The following is a 15,916-nucleotide window of genomic DNA, read 5'->3' as shown; positions in this document are numbered from 1 at the left end:
GATGGTAACGTAATACAAACAGAGATAAGGGAAGAAGAACATCAGTGAACCAGAACACCAGTGCAAAGGCACTCTGATGACCAGAAAAATCCTGGCTTGCTTCCTAGAAAAGCTGTGGTAGCACCTGAACCAAAGAGGCCTCCTGGAGCAGAGGACAACGTAGTGTTAGCCAAAATACATTGGCTAAATAAATCAAATAAGAACTTCACCAACATGACAAAGCAAAAGATGTGCAGAGAAGTACGATTAAAAAATTGAGTTTAGGAGCAATGGATACTCGCATCACTGTAAAAGGCCATTTAAACAAACTAAATTTAAAACAGTTTAGCTGGTTTAGCTTATTAGTTAATTTATACAGCAGTGTTATGCCAGCACAGCAAGGCCCACTCAGAGCATGGGAATCCTTTCACCAAAATATCTCTCCTGGCAGAAGTCGGATGGGAGATGGAGCAGTGCTGGTGGAAATGGGCTGTGCTGCCTTTGCATGTGACGCTTGGAGGTGGTGCAGCTCTGCTGGCCGAATGGATCCCCAGCACGACAGCAGTGGTAGCAGGGCTGCTGCCCCATGTGAAAAATGTGCATCCACCATCATTTACATCGGGTTCTTTCACCAGACTTAAGCTCACTCCTACATCAGTCTGTAACTACGGCTTCCTCCGCATTCACTCTTAAACTGAATATGGTTGGTATCAGATCCATCCCTCCTGTCCCTCTCTCAATCACATCCAGGCACACACAGACATAATAAAATATATGCAATTCAGTGTTAGTTCGGTGCAATATCTTGGGTTTCACTTTCCAGCAGACATTCTCCATGGCTGCTAGCTCTTCTTCAGGTTAAAATATGGCCTTTCGCTCTGGTCAATTCAGAAAGGGTAGAGTTTTTTGCTTTTCCTCCAGCTACGCAAATGAACTGAATTTTCACACTGCAAACTCCAGCTATATTCGTAACTGTATCACACGCAGGGGAAACGGAGACTCAATTGGAAAGTCTTTCAGCTGTCAGTGTCAGAGAGTAACTCTGATTGGACCCATGAAAGGAATTTTTTTTTTTTTTCAACAGTTCTCTCTCCAATCACCTTGATGCCAGGCTGCCATTAGTATTCAAGTATGCAAATCTTAGCGAGCCACCAAAACAAGTGTTAAAAACCTCCTTGGGAATAAAAGTGCTGTTTGTATAAACTCTCGCATCCTTCTCCCACCTTCCCACCAAAGGCTGCTCGAGCAGCTGGTAGCATGAGGTTCTCCTGGTGAGGTGGGAGCAAAAACACGACAGCTTATCGTTACGCACCATCTTTAGTGTTTTGCTGAGTTAGGCAGGGACAGGACACCAAGCACATTCCCAGGCACTCTGCCAAACTGGGGCCCTAAGGGTAAGCAGAAAGTAACGTGCAGGATGCAAAAGCGTCTTTAAAAAAAAAAAAGAAAAGGCACCAGATGGTCAATGAAATGCTTCAGAACAGGGGAATGTGAATGAACATTTCAAGTTCTGCTTTAACACCTTATTAAACATATAAGGATTTGTGTCTTAGGAGCTGACTGCATTCTGGGAGAGCCACGTCAGGCTGAGATTTTGCAAATAACCCATCTCCTCCGGAGTCACCAGTAAAGCCACCACCTCAATGCCCGAGCGTCCCACTCCTTCCAGCACTACAATTCAGCATAATCACACCAATAATTTTTTTCCTGATTAAACTTACTTCCAATACCATTAAACTGTAAACTACCACCAGCAGGTTTTCTTCGTTTGCTTTTTAACTGCAGCCTCATATAACACAGCGTGTAAACCCTAACGAAAGGCATTTGTACGCCAGTGGGGGTTGATACCATAGTTTAACAGAGAGCAGCTTTGTAAGGGGAGAACAAGGCTACTGCAGTGTGCTTTAGGGCTTTTACTTCCTATGGCCAGCGTCAGATCTCTGTTCTGCGTTAATGAACGGCTGCTGTTCATTCACCCGTCGGGGTGGTCCGGTGGGATGGGCCACTGTGGGGACAATTCAGAGGGGAAGTACAGCACGCAAAGTCCCACCATGTATCTGACCGCTTCACGCCAACCGTGCTGGCGGAATCATCCGTGAATATCACAAAACTCGGGAAGTCATACGGCATCGTTTAGGTTTCATGCTGTTCGGTTCAAAGACACAGCGGGCGAGAAAAGGGCCCCGCTTCTCAGAGAAATGAGTGCTCTCGTAGCCAAGAGGCGGCCGCGTCCCTTCAGCAGGGGATTGCAGAAGAGCTTTTGGGCTGTCACGAGGCCTTCTCATCATGGTGGGACATGCAAGAAGCCACCCTCCCATAGAAGCTAATGTTCCGGTGATTTTCGTTCAGCATCAACAGTCTCTTAGCTACTTAATAAAAACACATTTCTAAAATTTGAACACTGGAATGAAACTTCAAATGTCAAAAATTTCCATGCTCCCATCTTTGCTTGCTTTCTGCAGAGAATCAGGGATTTGGTCTTTAAGAGGTCACAAGCTAAAATCTTGCTATAAGGGACCACAGACTGATATAATGGCAACGAGCCTGAGTACAGTGAGACACAGGGGAGACTGCCTGGGGATCACTCTGCAAAACCACCCCCAGAAGACCTGTTTCAAGGGAAATCTGTTCCTCTTCACCTTTCTGGAAAGGAACCACAGTTTATCAAGCTTTGTCGTAGCACAACTTTCTACAAGTTTAATCACCGTATCACACCCTTTTTTGAGGAGGTGTGAAAACAGTGTATTCATTTCAGTCTGCTCTTAATTGATTTACCTAAGCTAAAATAACTCAAAAGTAAATTATTTAAATAAAAAAAAAAATTAATCCACCTTTATGCCAAAATAAGAGTACAGGCACTTGCACGAGTTTACTGGAAACCTGCTCAAACGCACAGCTTTAATTAAAAGGGTGTATCTCTTTTTCACACAAGCCTGGAGAGCCAGCCTTGCCTAAGGAAAGGTGATGGGGTGGGGGGGGGGCGGGGGCTGAAGGCCAGCCCAAGGAAAACCTGGCCGTGTGACTGCAGAGGATTTTTCCCGCTTTCCTTTTCTTCTCCACCAGCTGTCTGCCCTGTCTGGGAACCTCGCTGCCTGCCTAAGCACAGGTGAAGAGCATGACATCCTTCCAGCCGGTCCTCGGTGTGCTGCAGCATCACCAACCTCACAACAGCCTCAATCAACCTCCTCTTATCTTCCCTCTCTCTCACTTGGAAAAGTAAATAAAACCCCCAAGCCTCTTCAAAGCCAGTTAGCAAGCAGAAGTGAAGCAGAAACCCCAAACAAAAACACTGCTATGAACCAGATTATTTATAGGCTCAAGAGTAAAAAATGCAAATACTTACAGATTGATTGCTCTATCCTTTTAGTTTCTGTTTTCTTACCTTTTTGTTTTGGCACGAGATATAGCCAGCATGTGACCGTAAGGTCAGCGTATCTCTAGTTACAGCAGCATCTAAGAAGCGTTGTTCTAGAAAAATGATATCATGTACGAGCCACGCCATACAAAAAGCGAAGGAGGCACAGGGCGCGGGATGCAAACTGCTCCAGAGAGAGGCAGCCACGCTAGCCTTAAGTGATGATACCCCAGCTACATGTCCTGCCCAAAAAGCGGGATGTTAGCCCACGTTAAACTCGGCACTGCCATGGCAGAAGTCTAAGAATTAGCCAAAAGACTTAATGCAGCCTGGGTCTGTAGGCAGAGCCGGTACCTCCCGCTGTGTTGTAGGGGGCTCCTGTGCCTGATCGACCTCTCGTGCAGGCGGATAACGTGCCCTGCTGACATCAGCCATAAGGCAGGGGGAGAGCGAGTGGGATGTCATGACCCAAAAGTTTGGGAGATGACTGCTCCCCCTGCTCCCTGCTCAGCATTCCTGTGCAACACAAAAAGCAGCTGCTTTGGTTTTTGCTGGTGTCTGTACAAGATTTCCTGTCCTGGGAGGGTTCAGTTCTCTTGTTTTCTGCTTGCTTGGAATACTCAAACTACTGAGTTTCACCTGGTTTCAAAGAAGTAGCAAAAAATCAGAGTAGGTTCACTAAACATAGCAGAGGCTCCCCAGAAGGTTCATAAACCTTTCACGAAGCTGGCCAGAGCTTCGGCTTTCTTCCGAAGTGCCTGAAAACAACTTGTCTGCTTTCCCATTTCATTAGGAGACTCTTGCACAGCTCCAGCACTGATATTGCAGCAAGGACCTTTTGAAGCTGCTGCTTGGCATGTGTTTTCTGTTTATCTTCTAATAAAAAACAATCATGTGCACTACGTTTTCTAAAAAGCAACTGTACCGGCGCTCAGCCACAGGGAAAAAAAACTGTAAAAGTCCCCGATGCTTTCCGTTAACGTTGAATTCAGACAGCTTTGTTTACAAATGGGACTGACCTCTTATACAATTAACTTTTTAAAGGAATCAAATCTGGGAAAGTTTATTAGTCCACTGTGGCAAATAAATTCTCCAAGCAACAAACAGACCTCTGATCTCTTTTACTTACATCCAGACGCTTCAGAAGTGGTTGAGTAGATGTTTTCCAGTTTTCATTTACTGGAGGGCTAATCGGGGTTTATACACTGGATCCTGTTCCCATTAAAATTAACAACTAAATCCCCACCAATATCACAAGGAGGCAGACAGAAAAGGAGTGCTCAAAACCATGTGCTCTTATCAAAAATTGCATCATTTTTTCACAAACAAAAGTTTACCAAAACTACTCAGAAAAAACCCAAATTACCTTTTTTTTTTTTTTTTTAGATTTAATTCAAGTTTCTAACTATATTTGCACAAAAGACCATAAAATGTTGTACAGAGGTATAACCAAATGACAGCTGTCTTCATCAAATGCTATTTGCATTCCGAGAAGTGAGGGGAAGCACTTTATGGCAACTTTTTCCCAGGAGAAACACTTGAGTTGCTGCAAGTTCCCAGCCCCAGGGAAGGTCTGGCTGGTGAGAAGCAGGATGAGCCCCAGCAGCCGCAGGGATTGTGGGGGAGAACATGAAGGAGAAAGTTTAATTCCTTGTTGCAACAGATTTCAGCAAAGGCTTGAATTTGTCTCCTACATCTCACCCAGGTGCCCTCCTCTCATGATTAAGTGAATCGCCATTTGTTTTCTCATTTTTCTTCTCACTTTCTGAATCTTTAAACAATGGTCAAGGAGGGAGCAGCCCCATCCAGCACGCTCACAGATGCAGGGGCTTCAGATCTACATTCAGGTCCACCTAAGCTGTGACTTGAAGCCAGTTGCCTCCTCACCTCCCTCCCCACCAGACATGGCTCTATCTCCCGGAATCTCCCCTCCTCAGGTTTCTTCCCGCCATCACTTATAAAACTCTCCTTTTGCTTTGATGAAGAATGAAAACCAGACCTGACAACCCAGACTTTTTCATGAGAAAATCCACTGCCACTTCCTGCCAACCCCAGTTGTTGCCTTGTTAACACGTATGTGTTTCAGGGGTACGGGCTGCCTCGACACTGGTGGAAATTTAGGTAGAAATTGTGGAGCAAGGGCACGACATGCAGCACGACAAGGATCTAGATAAGGAGAAAATTGGGACTATCGATACGTGTACAAATGTGTTGCTACAGTGTATACGATGATTTCTGCAGAACAGAGGGTATTTCAAAAAATGAAATTGTTCTGAAGGGAACAGCAAATGAAAAAAGTGAACAAAGGAGGAGATTAAATGAAGAGATTTCTAAAAGAAAAGGACTTTTAAAAATACAGTGATGGGGCAGGCTATGGTGAATTTAAATACCAGCCTGCAATAAACTCCATGTAACAGGATCCCCGAGCACAGCCCGGCTCCGAGGGAGGTTTCAGCTCCACTTTCCAGGCCTATCTCTTCGACCTTGTCTCTGTCACATAAACGAACTGAAATGAACATATGTTTTTAAGTTTGTTTCTAAAATAACCAGACCGAAGCAGGAATACTGCACTGCCCACACGAGTCTCCCCCCGCCTTCCTCAGGGGAAAGAGCAGAGAAAAACCATGAGTGTTAGTCACTTCAGATGAAGTGCTACGGCAAGGAGGATATATACAAAACAGAGCCCAAAAAAGGGGCTGCTGGGTCCCAGCTGCGGGCGAACAACGAGCTGTGAGTCCAGGAGGTGACGGCGGGCCAAGGGTCGCTCACCCCCAGCCTGGCTGGGTCCCCAGGGGCACCATCAAGCCCTGCAAGTGTACAAGAGGTCACCAGGCACACTGCAGGGAGGTGTCTACCTTCTGCAACGTGCAGAGTTGAGGATGGGCACTGAGAGCATCCCGTAAGCGGGCTGGACAGGAGGGGCATGATATTGCTGGCCTCGCTTTGGCTGTCCTTTCAGAGACAGAGGCAGACCACATCCAAAGGACTTTAGGTGTCAAGGAGATGCTTTTGTCCTTCAGAGGATGCTACAGCAGCCCGAGAGGTGCCCTGGCAGGCTCCTTTCTAAAGAGCAAGGAGTTCAAATCACGATTACTTCCAAATCCCTTTTCAGTTGTTAAGAGACACGTGTGGACCTGGCAAGGAATAAACATAAGCAGGGAATAAAGAGTGGATGAAATCAGCTGCTTCCTGGTGAGAAAGGAGACAGTTAAAAGAGTGTGCGCACTTTTCATTTTGATTGATCCCAACAAAAGTAATTTCTGCTTCTGCTTCAAAATGTGAAGAAAACTGTCACAACAAAGTTATCTAGTCCAAAAAGCTCTTCTTTACTTTATCTTATTCCACACTCAGCAGACTCTGTAACCTCAGGAGTGCTTATCTTATTTCCAAGTATATATCCCAAGGGATAGGTTTGCACCTTATGAAGAAGATAAGGAGACCACAGGGCTCTGGCAGCCTCCAATTTTTTATTCCCACTCTGTCTATTTGTCTGTGCTGCAAGAAACTCAAGGCAAATCCTGTGCGCAGCATCAATGATTTCCTGTAGTTCCTCCACATATTTCTTATATTGGTGCAAGTACATCGTTACCTGCAAAGGCCAACTGTGACTGCATCTATGTCCACTTGTCTCCTTTCTACCCTGAACACTGAGACCTGCAGAGCCTTTTCCTTTCACAGGGCTGCTTGTTCCTTGAAAATCCAGGCTGAAAGCTCTCCATGGCAAAAAAAAAAAAAAGACATTTTACACCCCTGTCTACAATAAGCAGAACAATATACCCAAAATGGCAGCTTGGCTTTTCATGAAAGCCAGTTTTCAGGAAATTCAGGTATATCGACTATCTAATAATTATTATTATGCTCACAAAAATATTTTCTCATTTCTCAGTTTGAAGACTTGATAGTTTTCAGGAAGGACTATCCGAAAGAGACATCATCAAATTGGTAGGAGAACTCAGACCCTCCTGTTTAAAATGTCACTTACTGAGGCTACAAGTAGGATTTAAAATACTTCTGTAAATGAAGGAAGCTAGGAAAAATGATTTTCCACTTTGGAGCATTCTATTTGTTGTCTTCCCACAACAGTACTGTGTATAACTACTTGAACAGCCGTCACATTATAGAGCCAGCATCAGCAGAGCATATGTAGCTATGTTTTTGAAATGATTTAAAATGTCAGGATTTAGCACTTCAAAGGTGCTTTGACAACAATGGAAAAAAATTTACTTTGCAAAATTTTAAAAAGCTCAAATTGGCAATGTCCCTTTAATTGGTTTTAAAACATTTAATAAAATTTTTACGGTACAATCCCACCCTAGGGCCACCATTAATCCCTTATAGCTATGAGAGGTACCAAGTAACCTATGGAAGCCGGAAGAGAACATTTTGTCCTTTGTTTCCCACCTATAACTGTTTACTAAACTAATTACAGGAGATTTAATAAATGATCTCAGAAAAATAAGTTGCTGCAAGCTCTCCTTTCTTGTTATGACAGGCAGCCCCATGACTTATTCTGGGTTCTAGCCCCAGCTCTGCCCCGACTGCTTTTCCAGTCTTACGCAAAGGAAGGAATTGTTCGTCTGCCTCCATTTCCTAATTCCAAAGTTGATCGCTACCGTTTGATTTGCAGAGATGCTACACAACGCCTCAGAGAGAGGAGGTTTAACATCGCACTGCCTCGTTGCACAAGATGACACGAGGCATGGAAAAGTGGTGGGGTAGAAGGACAGGCCTTTTATAAAAGGCAGCTATTTGGGCATAAGCTTGAATAAAGGCAACAGTGAAGTCCAAATGGGCAAGGTGTTATGGAAGACAAGCGATAGGCTGCTACAGTTTGGCAGAATACGATGAGTATGTTTCACAATACGTCAGCAGATTTCCCAATCTGCCAATGTTCATGTGAACGTGAAAAATCCAGTGGTGATGTGGGAAAAGAAAAACAGGTGATAAAAAAAGAATTTTTTTACCTCTGCTGCAAAGCAGACAAAAAGAATGGCCACTGAGAGGGTAATGAGTGGGGAAAAAACACCTTGTGGTCAGTGTGCCAACTTGGTACTGAATGTGGAATGAAGAGTCAAACGCAGCTGTAAGTCCCACCAGTCCCAATAAAACCTCTGTTCGTAACACACGGACACTGAAGGGGGACTTCACTTCCTTGGGTAGCGTTTCTCTGCTCCCCCACAGCGTTGCCCTTCTCCCTAGTCAGAGCACAGAGAGCTCCTCAGGCACTACAGCTTCAGGAAAAGGAGCAAAGCTGAGCTTATCTAGCCTTTTAAAGCACTCTGGCACACTTTTAAAAGCATGCAGGTAGGCTAAAATGCATCAACGGGATGCTTTAAAGCCTACTCTTCTCAATTCCCTGTTCCTGCTTACAGAGAGCATTGCCCAATAGCAGGTGGCACCAGCAAGACCCCGCAATAACTTCTATTTTGAAAGCATCCACAGGAAATACCTGCAAGCGAAGAAACCAGCAGGCTGTCAGACTTAACCCGCGGGGCTCTCTTTACAAGCTAATAGTTTCCTCCTCCTGACATTGGCTTTGGCCCAAGTGAGATGTACTTCAAAGGAAGAGCCTCCCCGGTGGGGACTTGAAGCGGGAAGTGCTGCGATCAACGGGGACTGGCCGCTTTTGGGACCCACGTCTCCAAGCCTGTGCTGCTTTCACCCTTTTGGATAGTAAAAGCTCAGGGAAAGAAACCACGAGCGGCTGTTCCCTGCTATTTTATCTCAAGACCATTTGCCGGGTGGTGCGCCAGGGAAAAACCTTGTGCGTTTTGTTCGCTATCCCGATGGCGAGAAGGTGCCAGGGCGGCTCTGTTGCAATTAGTCAGATGTGTCTGCTTGTTGCTGGAGGCAAGGAAAGAAACAAGGTGTCAGCAAGGCTCTTAAAGCAGGTAACACTGAAAACAACCGTTTATCCAGCAGAAGCAATTAAAATGATGGTGCGTCAGAGCTGAACTAAGAAGACCTCCTGTGAAGCCCCTGTGGTGGACCCAAGGGAGACGTGTGAGGTGAGCTCTCGGGTAAACATGGGAGACGGCTGGAAAAGAGGTGGTGCACTGAGGCAAGGTGAGCTTGGCCAAGCTCTGTATTAAAAGGAGACAAGAGAAATCTCATATTTTTGGAATGTGCCGAGACCTGGTGATGCTTCTTACGCTACCCCAAGAGCCTGATTCAAAGTAAGGGACTCACACGGGGGATGGCCCTCTCAGTGAGTCACTCGCACCAAATCAAGAGGAAAAAAACCCTACAACACTCAAACTCCCCAAAACACCTTAGTGGCATGACACAGGCAGTACCAACATCTTACCGTGGTGGCCGTCCTTCTTTTGTGCAAGGAAGAGAGCTGACGCAGAGGGAGCCACCATGGCTCCTCCGTACCCCTTGCCTCTGTAAGCGAGAGCGGCTGTGAGGGCATGGCCACCTCCTACGGGCTGCCCCTTCTGCCACCACTTACTCAGAGCTGGCCGCAACGCACAGGGTATTTTCCACTGGCATCGGGTGGATGGCATACTGGAAATTGTCAAGATGGGGCTTAGATTTGCAGGATGCCAAAGGAGAGAGGTCTTTATATTGGAGAAGATCAGATAGCAGGCCAGACTAAATGAGGTGAGATATGAGGACGCTTACTCAGGGCCGAAGGTTAACGCCTCCCCACATGACAGGGGTCGGTATCTGAGGAATCCAGAGGCCACCATGCAGCCACCGACCTTTGCCCGGGGATCTGAGAGAGGGTGCTCACCAGCTCCAGGGTTGTGCCTGTGCCATAGCAGAGGCAGTCCAGAGCAGAAACTGAGATACTGTTGATAGAAGAAAGCGATAACATCAGTAAACAGACCGGGGATGGGGAGGGGGGGGAATAAGCGGGCTTGTGGCTTGATTTGTTGGAAGCCCTGCTAACACTGAACTCGAGCACCAGGATAGTGACCAAAAGACAGAAGGCTGATGAGACAGTGGCTATGTAAACCACACTGGTAAAGGACCAGGGAATTACCTTTTCAAAGGATTGGGAGGATTACCTTTTCAAACACAGCATCTCTTTCCCTTTGTTCCTCCACAGGGCTTTTCAGCCCATCAGTAGCACTCCCTGGAGGCTAACACAGCGACTCAGCACCTGAAATGGACCTCGAAAGGCAAAAAATGTCCCATTTCAGGGGCCATACTGCTAGCGCCGGCCACCCTCCCGTTGTGCCATAGGAAACACGGCGGTGGTGTATAAACAGCCTGGCTAATTTTTGGCTCTCGTCTTGTGAGATTTCACTTCCTCTCCTCTCCCTCTGCTGCGGAGAGGGCAAACTCTCCTGCGTGGCCACTGCCTCTGGTACGGCATCCGCCACAGCAGTGTTTGGCTACTACAATCCAAACAAGAGGGGGAGGGGAGAATTTAAACTGCTGAGCGGGCGCTCGCTATTTGTACAAGCACTGTCCCTGGCAGAGCACCCTCCGGCAGCCCACAGCGCCCACCGCAAGGGCTGTGGCAGACTGCCTTCAAGGCGATGCCGTGGCCCCGGGAGCTCTGCGCCTGCTCCCAGGCGGCACAGGGATGGGGACGGACCGGGGTGGCCCGGGGGGAAGGCCCCGCGCCCCGGCAGGGTGCGAGTGCGTCTCCACAGCTGCTGGAAGCAGCAGGAAGATAATCCAGAGCAGCTGCTGGCATTCCTCCTGTACCCTAGGAACGATCAAAGCCCAGCGGTGGCCTGGCTTTTCCAGTGTTACTAGGAGCAATGGAGGAGCATCAAGGATAGCTAGGAATTTCCCTTTTATCGCAGTTGTAGCCGCAGCGCGTTTATAGGAAGCAGAAGGGATAAGTGACCCAGCCATCAAATATTTCCCTAATTCTGTCTGCACGCACAAGTGGTATGCACCTTTGCTCCCTGTCCTCACGTTTTTTCCTAAGGATCAAGCAGAAGTGCTGTACCAGTGCTGGAAAAGTGGGTCAAGATGAGGCCTTTGGAGGTCAGGTACTGCTTTGTGGGTCTCGCAGTGAAGAGTTCCACTAAAAGTGCACATATATTATACCCCCATTAGTACCAAGCTGTAAGTCAGACACAATTTGAAAGCAAACTCTGGGCCTTCAAAGTAGGACTTACCAAGAACAAGTCCTAAACAGACACAGAAAATTATTTAAATAAACAAAAGCACATCACTTAAGTGTTTCATTGTTTGCAGGGTAGTTTACATGCACAAGCGGGAGCTAGGGAAAAAAGTGTTTGCATAGAAACTGCTAAGAAGGCCTACTATATCGCACTTTCCGACAAAGCCCGGGCTGTTATCCCGGCTGTGATCAGCCTCATCGTGCAACAAAGATGATCAAAGGGAAAAGACCACAAACGCTTCCATATGAGAAACCCCTTGGCCACTCAGGGAGGGAATCATGCAGGTGGTATAAGGTACCATTCTTCTGGCTGGGTGTCCTTGAGACCTATACCATGACATACGTGAGGATAATTGGAATCTGAGAATAAAGAGTAAGAAGATGCTACAACATTTTTTCCCAGACAACTGTTCTCCAGTTCACTTTTTACCATTAATTGCCACACTGAAAAAAGCGGTAAGAAGAAAAAAAAACTCCCTTCATTTATAGTCCACCGACAAAATGCTACACAAACCTTATTTTTTAGAGTTAAAAAGTAAAACTAGAACGTCTTGATATGTGTTAGTTTATCATATTCAATGGCAAAAAATTAAAAGAAATATTAGTCATGACATATGCTACCAAAATCTCTAAGCTACATCATTGAAAATATATATTATAAATAGATATTCCACATGCACAACGGACACATGCTAAGTTATGTGAGTTATTAAAGGACTAGGCTGAAAATATGCAGACTTTAAGACCGTGTTTTAAGAAATTTTAACTAAAAACACATGCAGAGTATGCATTCTAGCAGATAATTACACATAGAGCAGAGCATGGCTCATACAGAAAATAGAGCGTAGCAAAACGCACTTTTTATCTAATAAATACATGTATTAAAAAAGTACTTCCTATTTTCCTTTTTAAAAAAGCTAATTTTTAGGCAGTACAGGTCACCCACCTCTAGAATCTCACTAATCTAATCTACAATGTGTAAACACACCCAGATTTACAAGATCCAGGAGAATACTATTTTTAACATCTTCCCTTGCCCAAAATAACAGCTTGCTAAAAAAAAAAAAAAAAAAAAAAGAAAAAAAGGGACACAACCCACAAATCTCAGAGAAACCATGAAACCTGGAAGATGATGAGGCCAGTCCTTCCCAATTGACAACTCCTTCTCGTTCCCATCTTTCATCCTCCAAGAACTGGGGAGGCTATATTTAAAGGCCTCACACATTTTCTCCTGTTACCAGGAGACTCAGTGATTTGAGATAAAATGAGTAAAAGGGTGACCTCTTTACTTTAAAAGATTGCTGACAAGTTTTGTTCAGGTAAGGAGGCTGTTAAGTACTTTCTTTACCTGCGATTTCTGCAATTTTTTAGCAGTAAGAAACCTCAGATGTCTGATCTACTTTTCCTCTAAAAACTTATATCTAATTTTTCTCTATATTTTTAAATCGATTTTGTTTGTCTGCCTATACAGGGGGAACCCCCCCATTTAAGTATAAGATGCTGCTTTTCAAATCCCTACTCTTTATTTGTCCGAGATGACTAAAGTAGCTATAAAACTCCTTGCCATCAATCCAGGAGTCCTGAACCCACCTTAGCTGCTTTTGAAGGTGGTTACAGGCTTTGCTAGAGACGGCAAACTTGTGTCGATAGGATGGTAATTCTCATTACTTGCTAGTAAGGCCAGGCTGAAACCTCATTGTTTTTGTTTCCTAGAGAAAGGACTGAGATCACATCTGCATTTTATAAAAGCTCCTGAATAGTTGCTGATCAACAACAACCAGCAGCCAAAGCTTTGCGTCTAGAAACTTGCATTGTTTTGCACTTGGAGTTGCTAGATACTGTGTCCTCGTAAAAAGTCTGGTTAAGTCATTTAAGCTCTGAGACCAAGAACCGTACTCCCCTGAACAGCTAGCAGAAATTGTTGCTAACGAGAATTATATGCAACAGCCTCTGGGCCGCATTATTTGGCTTCCTTTGTTCTTTAAAGGAAGCTTCAAACCCGCTAGTATTTCTAAGTTCTATGAAATAAGGCTATTTTGAGTTCGTAACTCAGATGTAAATGGAAAAAAATACATTTTTCCTATCTGTTTTCTGGGTTTTAATATAAAATCTGCAAAGGCAGTAAAGCAGTAGGGCGCTAGAGCTGCTAGGGGAATTAAAAAGTTGCACGTGTAAAAACTGTTCACAGTATTTGCTGTGGGTTAAGGCATGGGGGTTGGGAGGGAAGGAATTGTAAAACCCTCTGCCTCTCTCCAATTTCTCTGACGAGAACATTGGCTGAATTTTATAAGGACTGGTCTAACAGCGAATCTAGAAGAGAGGTGACTTTTGCCTCTTACCCCACGGATGTCTGTCACCCCTAAACCCACCCAGTACCGGGGGCTCCTGCCTGGGGCTGCCTGGCTCGCCTTGCAGGGTGACAGACCGCTTCGCCCGACTGTTCCTAGAAGCAGGAGTTGTTCTCCTGCCCAAGCTCCCTTTTCTGTGAATTATGGCAAGTCCGTCGATCCTTCTTTCCCAGTTGTCGTTGAGGGCTATCGTGTATCAGGCTAGTGTCCTGCTGCCAAAGAAGCTCCTTGAACTTGCTCACTTGCCCAGGACAGGCACCGCAGACACAGCCGTGCTTTGCTTAGCTCGGGATCACGCGCAGCTCAGGGCACGCATTGCTCTGATGCCAGAGCACATGAGCAAGCTGGACGTGCTCCGAGCCTGAAGCAAATGAGCGAGCTGGGCTGTAAACCCCCCTGCAAGCTGCTGGATTGGGAGGAATTATGGAAAAGCGGGTTCTGGGGTGGGCTTGGAACATGGGAGGTCAGGGGTAGGAATCAGCCACTGGGCAGCAGCACCTCTTCATGGGATACTAGTACCGGGCTGAAAATTGGGAGGTCTCTGAATGCCTTCTGCTACATCAGACTCTTCTCTATTCACCCCATTTCCATCTGCCTCCATGCTTTTGCTCCTCTGTTGGAAATACTACAGAACAAGGGCTGCAGATCAGAGACGTGGCAGTCTATTCTACACGCTGGCATCAACTTGTCCTCCTACAAACACACAGCATGTGCTTAGGTATGGTTGGCATGGAGGGAGGAGATAAGAGCTTCTCCTGTAGCAAGAAAATGGTAGTCAGTTACATGGAAACAATAGGGAGGCATGGAGGAAGTCGGTGGGTTCCCTTTCTCCATGCCGCATGTAAATACCTGCACCCACAGGTACCCACAGCTTACAATAACATGTGGATGGGATCTACCAGGACCAGGCTCCCCACAGTGATTACAGCCAGGCTGTAGTTTGCCACAGGTCCACGTCCCCCACCCCGAGATGAGAACCCAGTCACCTTACAGCTAGTTCTTTGCATTGTGTTGTCCAGGTAAAGCACAGGCTGTTGGGAAAGCTTTGGCCACACTCAGCCCACCTCCCAAGGAGCATTTTACACCACAGCATGCTACCTTTGTCCTGCAGGACGTCTTAACGATTTAGTAATTTTTGGGCAGGGATGAAGTGGGTTTGTGCTTAGTCACGAGCTGCTTGGCATGCTCCTACCAGTAAAAGGGGCAATTTTACCATCTCCACTGGAGATCATTGCAGGTATCTAATGTGTACCACTAAAAGAGAGTATCTTGGTAGGGTGTTCTGCAGGTAGGTCCCCAGCCTTAACAGCCACTAATCCTTCCCCAAATGCAAACTAGCGCACACCTATTGATTTCAAGAACCCTGCAAAGATAACTTATCGCAATTGATCCATTAACCCCTCTTGGAATTGCATAACCTGTTGAACTATTACCATGCACAGAAAGCTAAGTGGGGTATTAGAAGAGATAAAATAATCTGCCAGGCACGGGACATCGTTATGGCTGAGGAATAATGTTCGCCGAGGGCTTAATTTCTGATTGATCTGGGAAGATGTGTAAGACCATATATTTCCAAATTAAATGGGGAGAACTCAGCACAGACACAGTTGCAGGACGCAAAATAGCTGGCTCAGGACAAGGGAACATCTTTGCAGTGCAGCATAAAGGCATAGCTCTGCGTGTTTTATTAGGGTCAGAAACGACAGTAAGACCCGTGGCTTGAATTTCATAACGGGCATTGTGCCCTTCTGGAATGCCAGTGATAGGAAATACATACATTTTTTCCACAGCGGAGCAGAACCAGACTGCAAGGAACTTGAGCCCATTCACTGTAATTTGGGACTCATGCTGAGGCAGAGGAACTATTCACCAGTGTCCTGCCTGCCTGGGGTTTTCTTCCATCGCTTCCTTGCCCCTCCAGCGGTGGTTTTCAACCTGTCGCCTGTAGCCTTTGGAAAGGAGAGGTGGAAACTCTCCCCGGAGGACACAAAGTGTCCTTGATAACCCCGAATTTGAGGTTTTAAAAAGCGGTGTCACACCTCTGTGGGAAAAGCTCCGAGATCTCCCACCCCAAAGCCTGGGAAGCCCGTGCCCTGCTGCTGTCTTGCCCCGCCGCAAGACACCCCGACAGGCAGGGGCTGG

At 46.0% G+C, this 15,916-nt stretch overlaps 2 protein-coding genes across 2 annotated transcripts in view; one reads left to right on the top strand and one right to left on the bottom strand.

Annotated features, from left to right (window-relative positions):
- TRIM24 (tripartite motif containing 24) overlaps window positions 1-9,699 on the bottom strand; it is a 188,025-nt gene extending 178,326 nt beyond the window's left edge. The window contains exon 1 of the mRNA XM_009887432.1: window positions 9,642-9,699. Coding sequence (XP_009885734.1) covers window positions 9,642-9,699 — 58 coding nt within the window. The remainder of the gene's footprint in view (window positions 1-9,641) is intronic.
- A 1,128-nt stretch (window positions 9,700-10,827) lies between these two features.
- The window catches only part of AKR1D1 (aldo-keto reductase family 1, member D1), a 41,516-nt gene continuing 36,427 nt past the window's right edge, over window positions 10,828-15,916 (top strand). The window contains exon 1 of the mRNA XM_009887431.1: window positions 10,828-10,930. Coding sequence (XP_009885733.1) covers window positions 10,828-10,930 — 103 coding nt within the window. The remainder of the gene's footprint in view (window positions 10,931-15,916) is intronic.

Source organism: Charadrius vociferus, unplaced genomic scaffold (genome assembly GCF_000708025.1).
Source record: "Charadrius vociferus isolate BGI_N301 unplaced genomic scaffold, ASM70802v2 scaffold196, whole genome shotgun sequence".
Classification (NCBI taxonomy): Eukaryota; Metazoa; Chordata; class Aves; order Charadriiformes; family Charadriidae; genus Charadrius; species Charadrius vociferus.
Note: the sequence above shows the minus strand (reverse complement) of the source record. Positions and strands in the feature narration are given on the sequence as shown.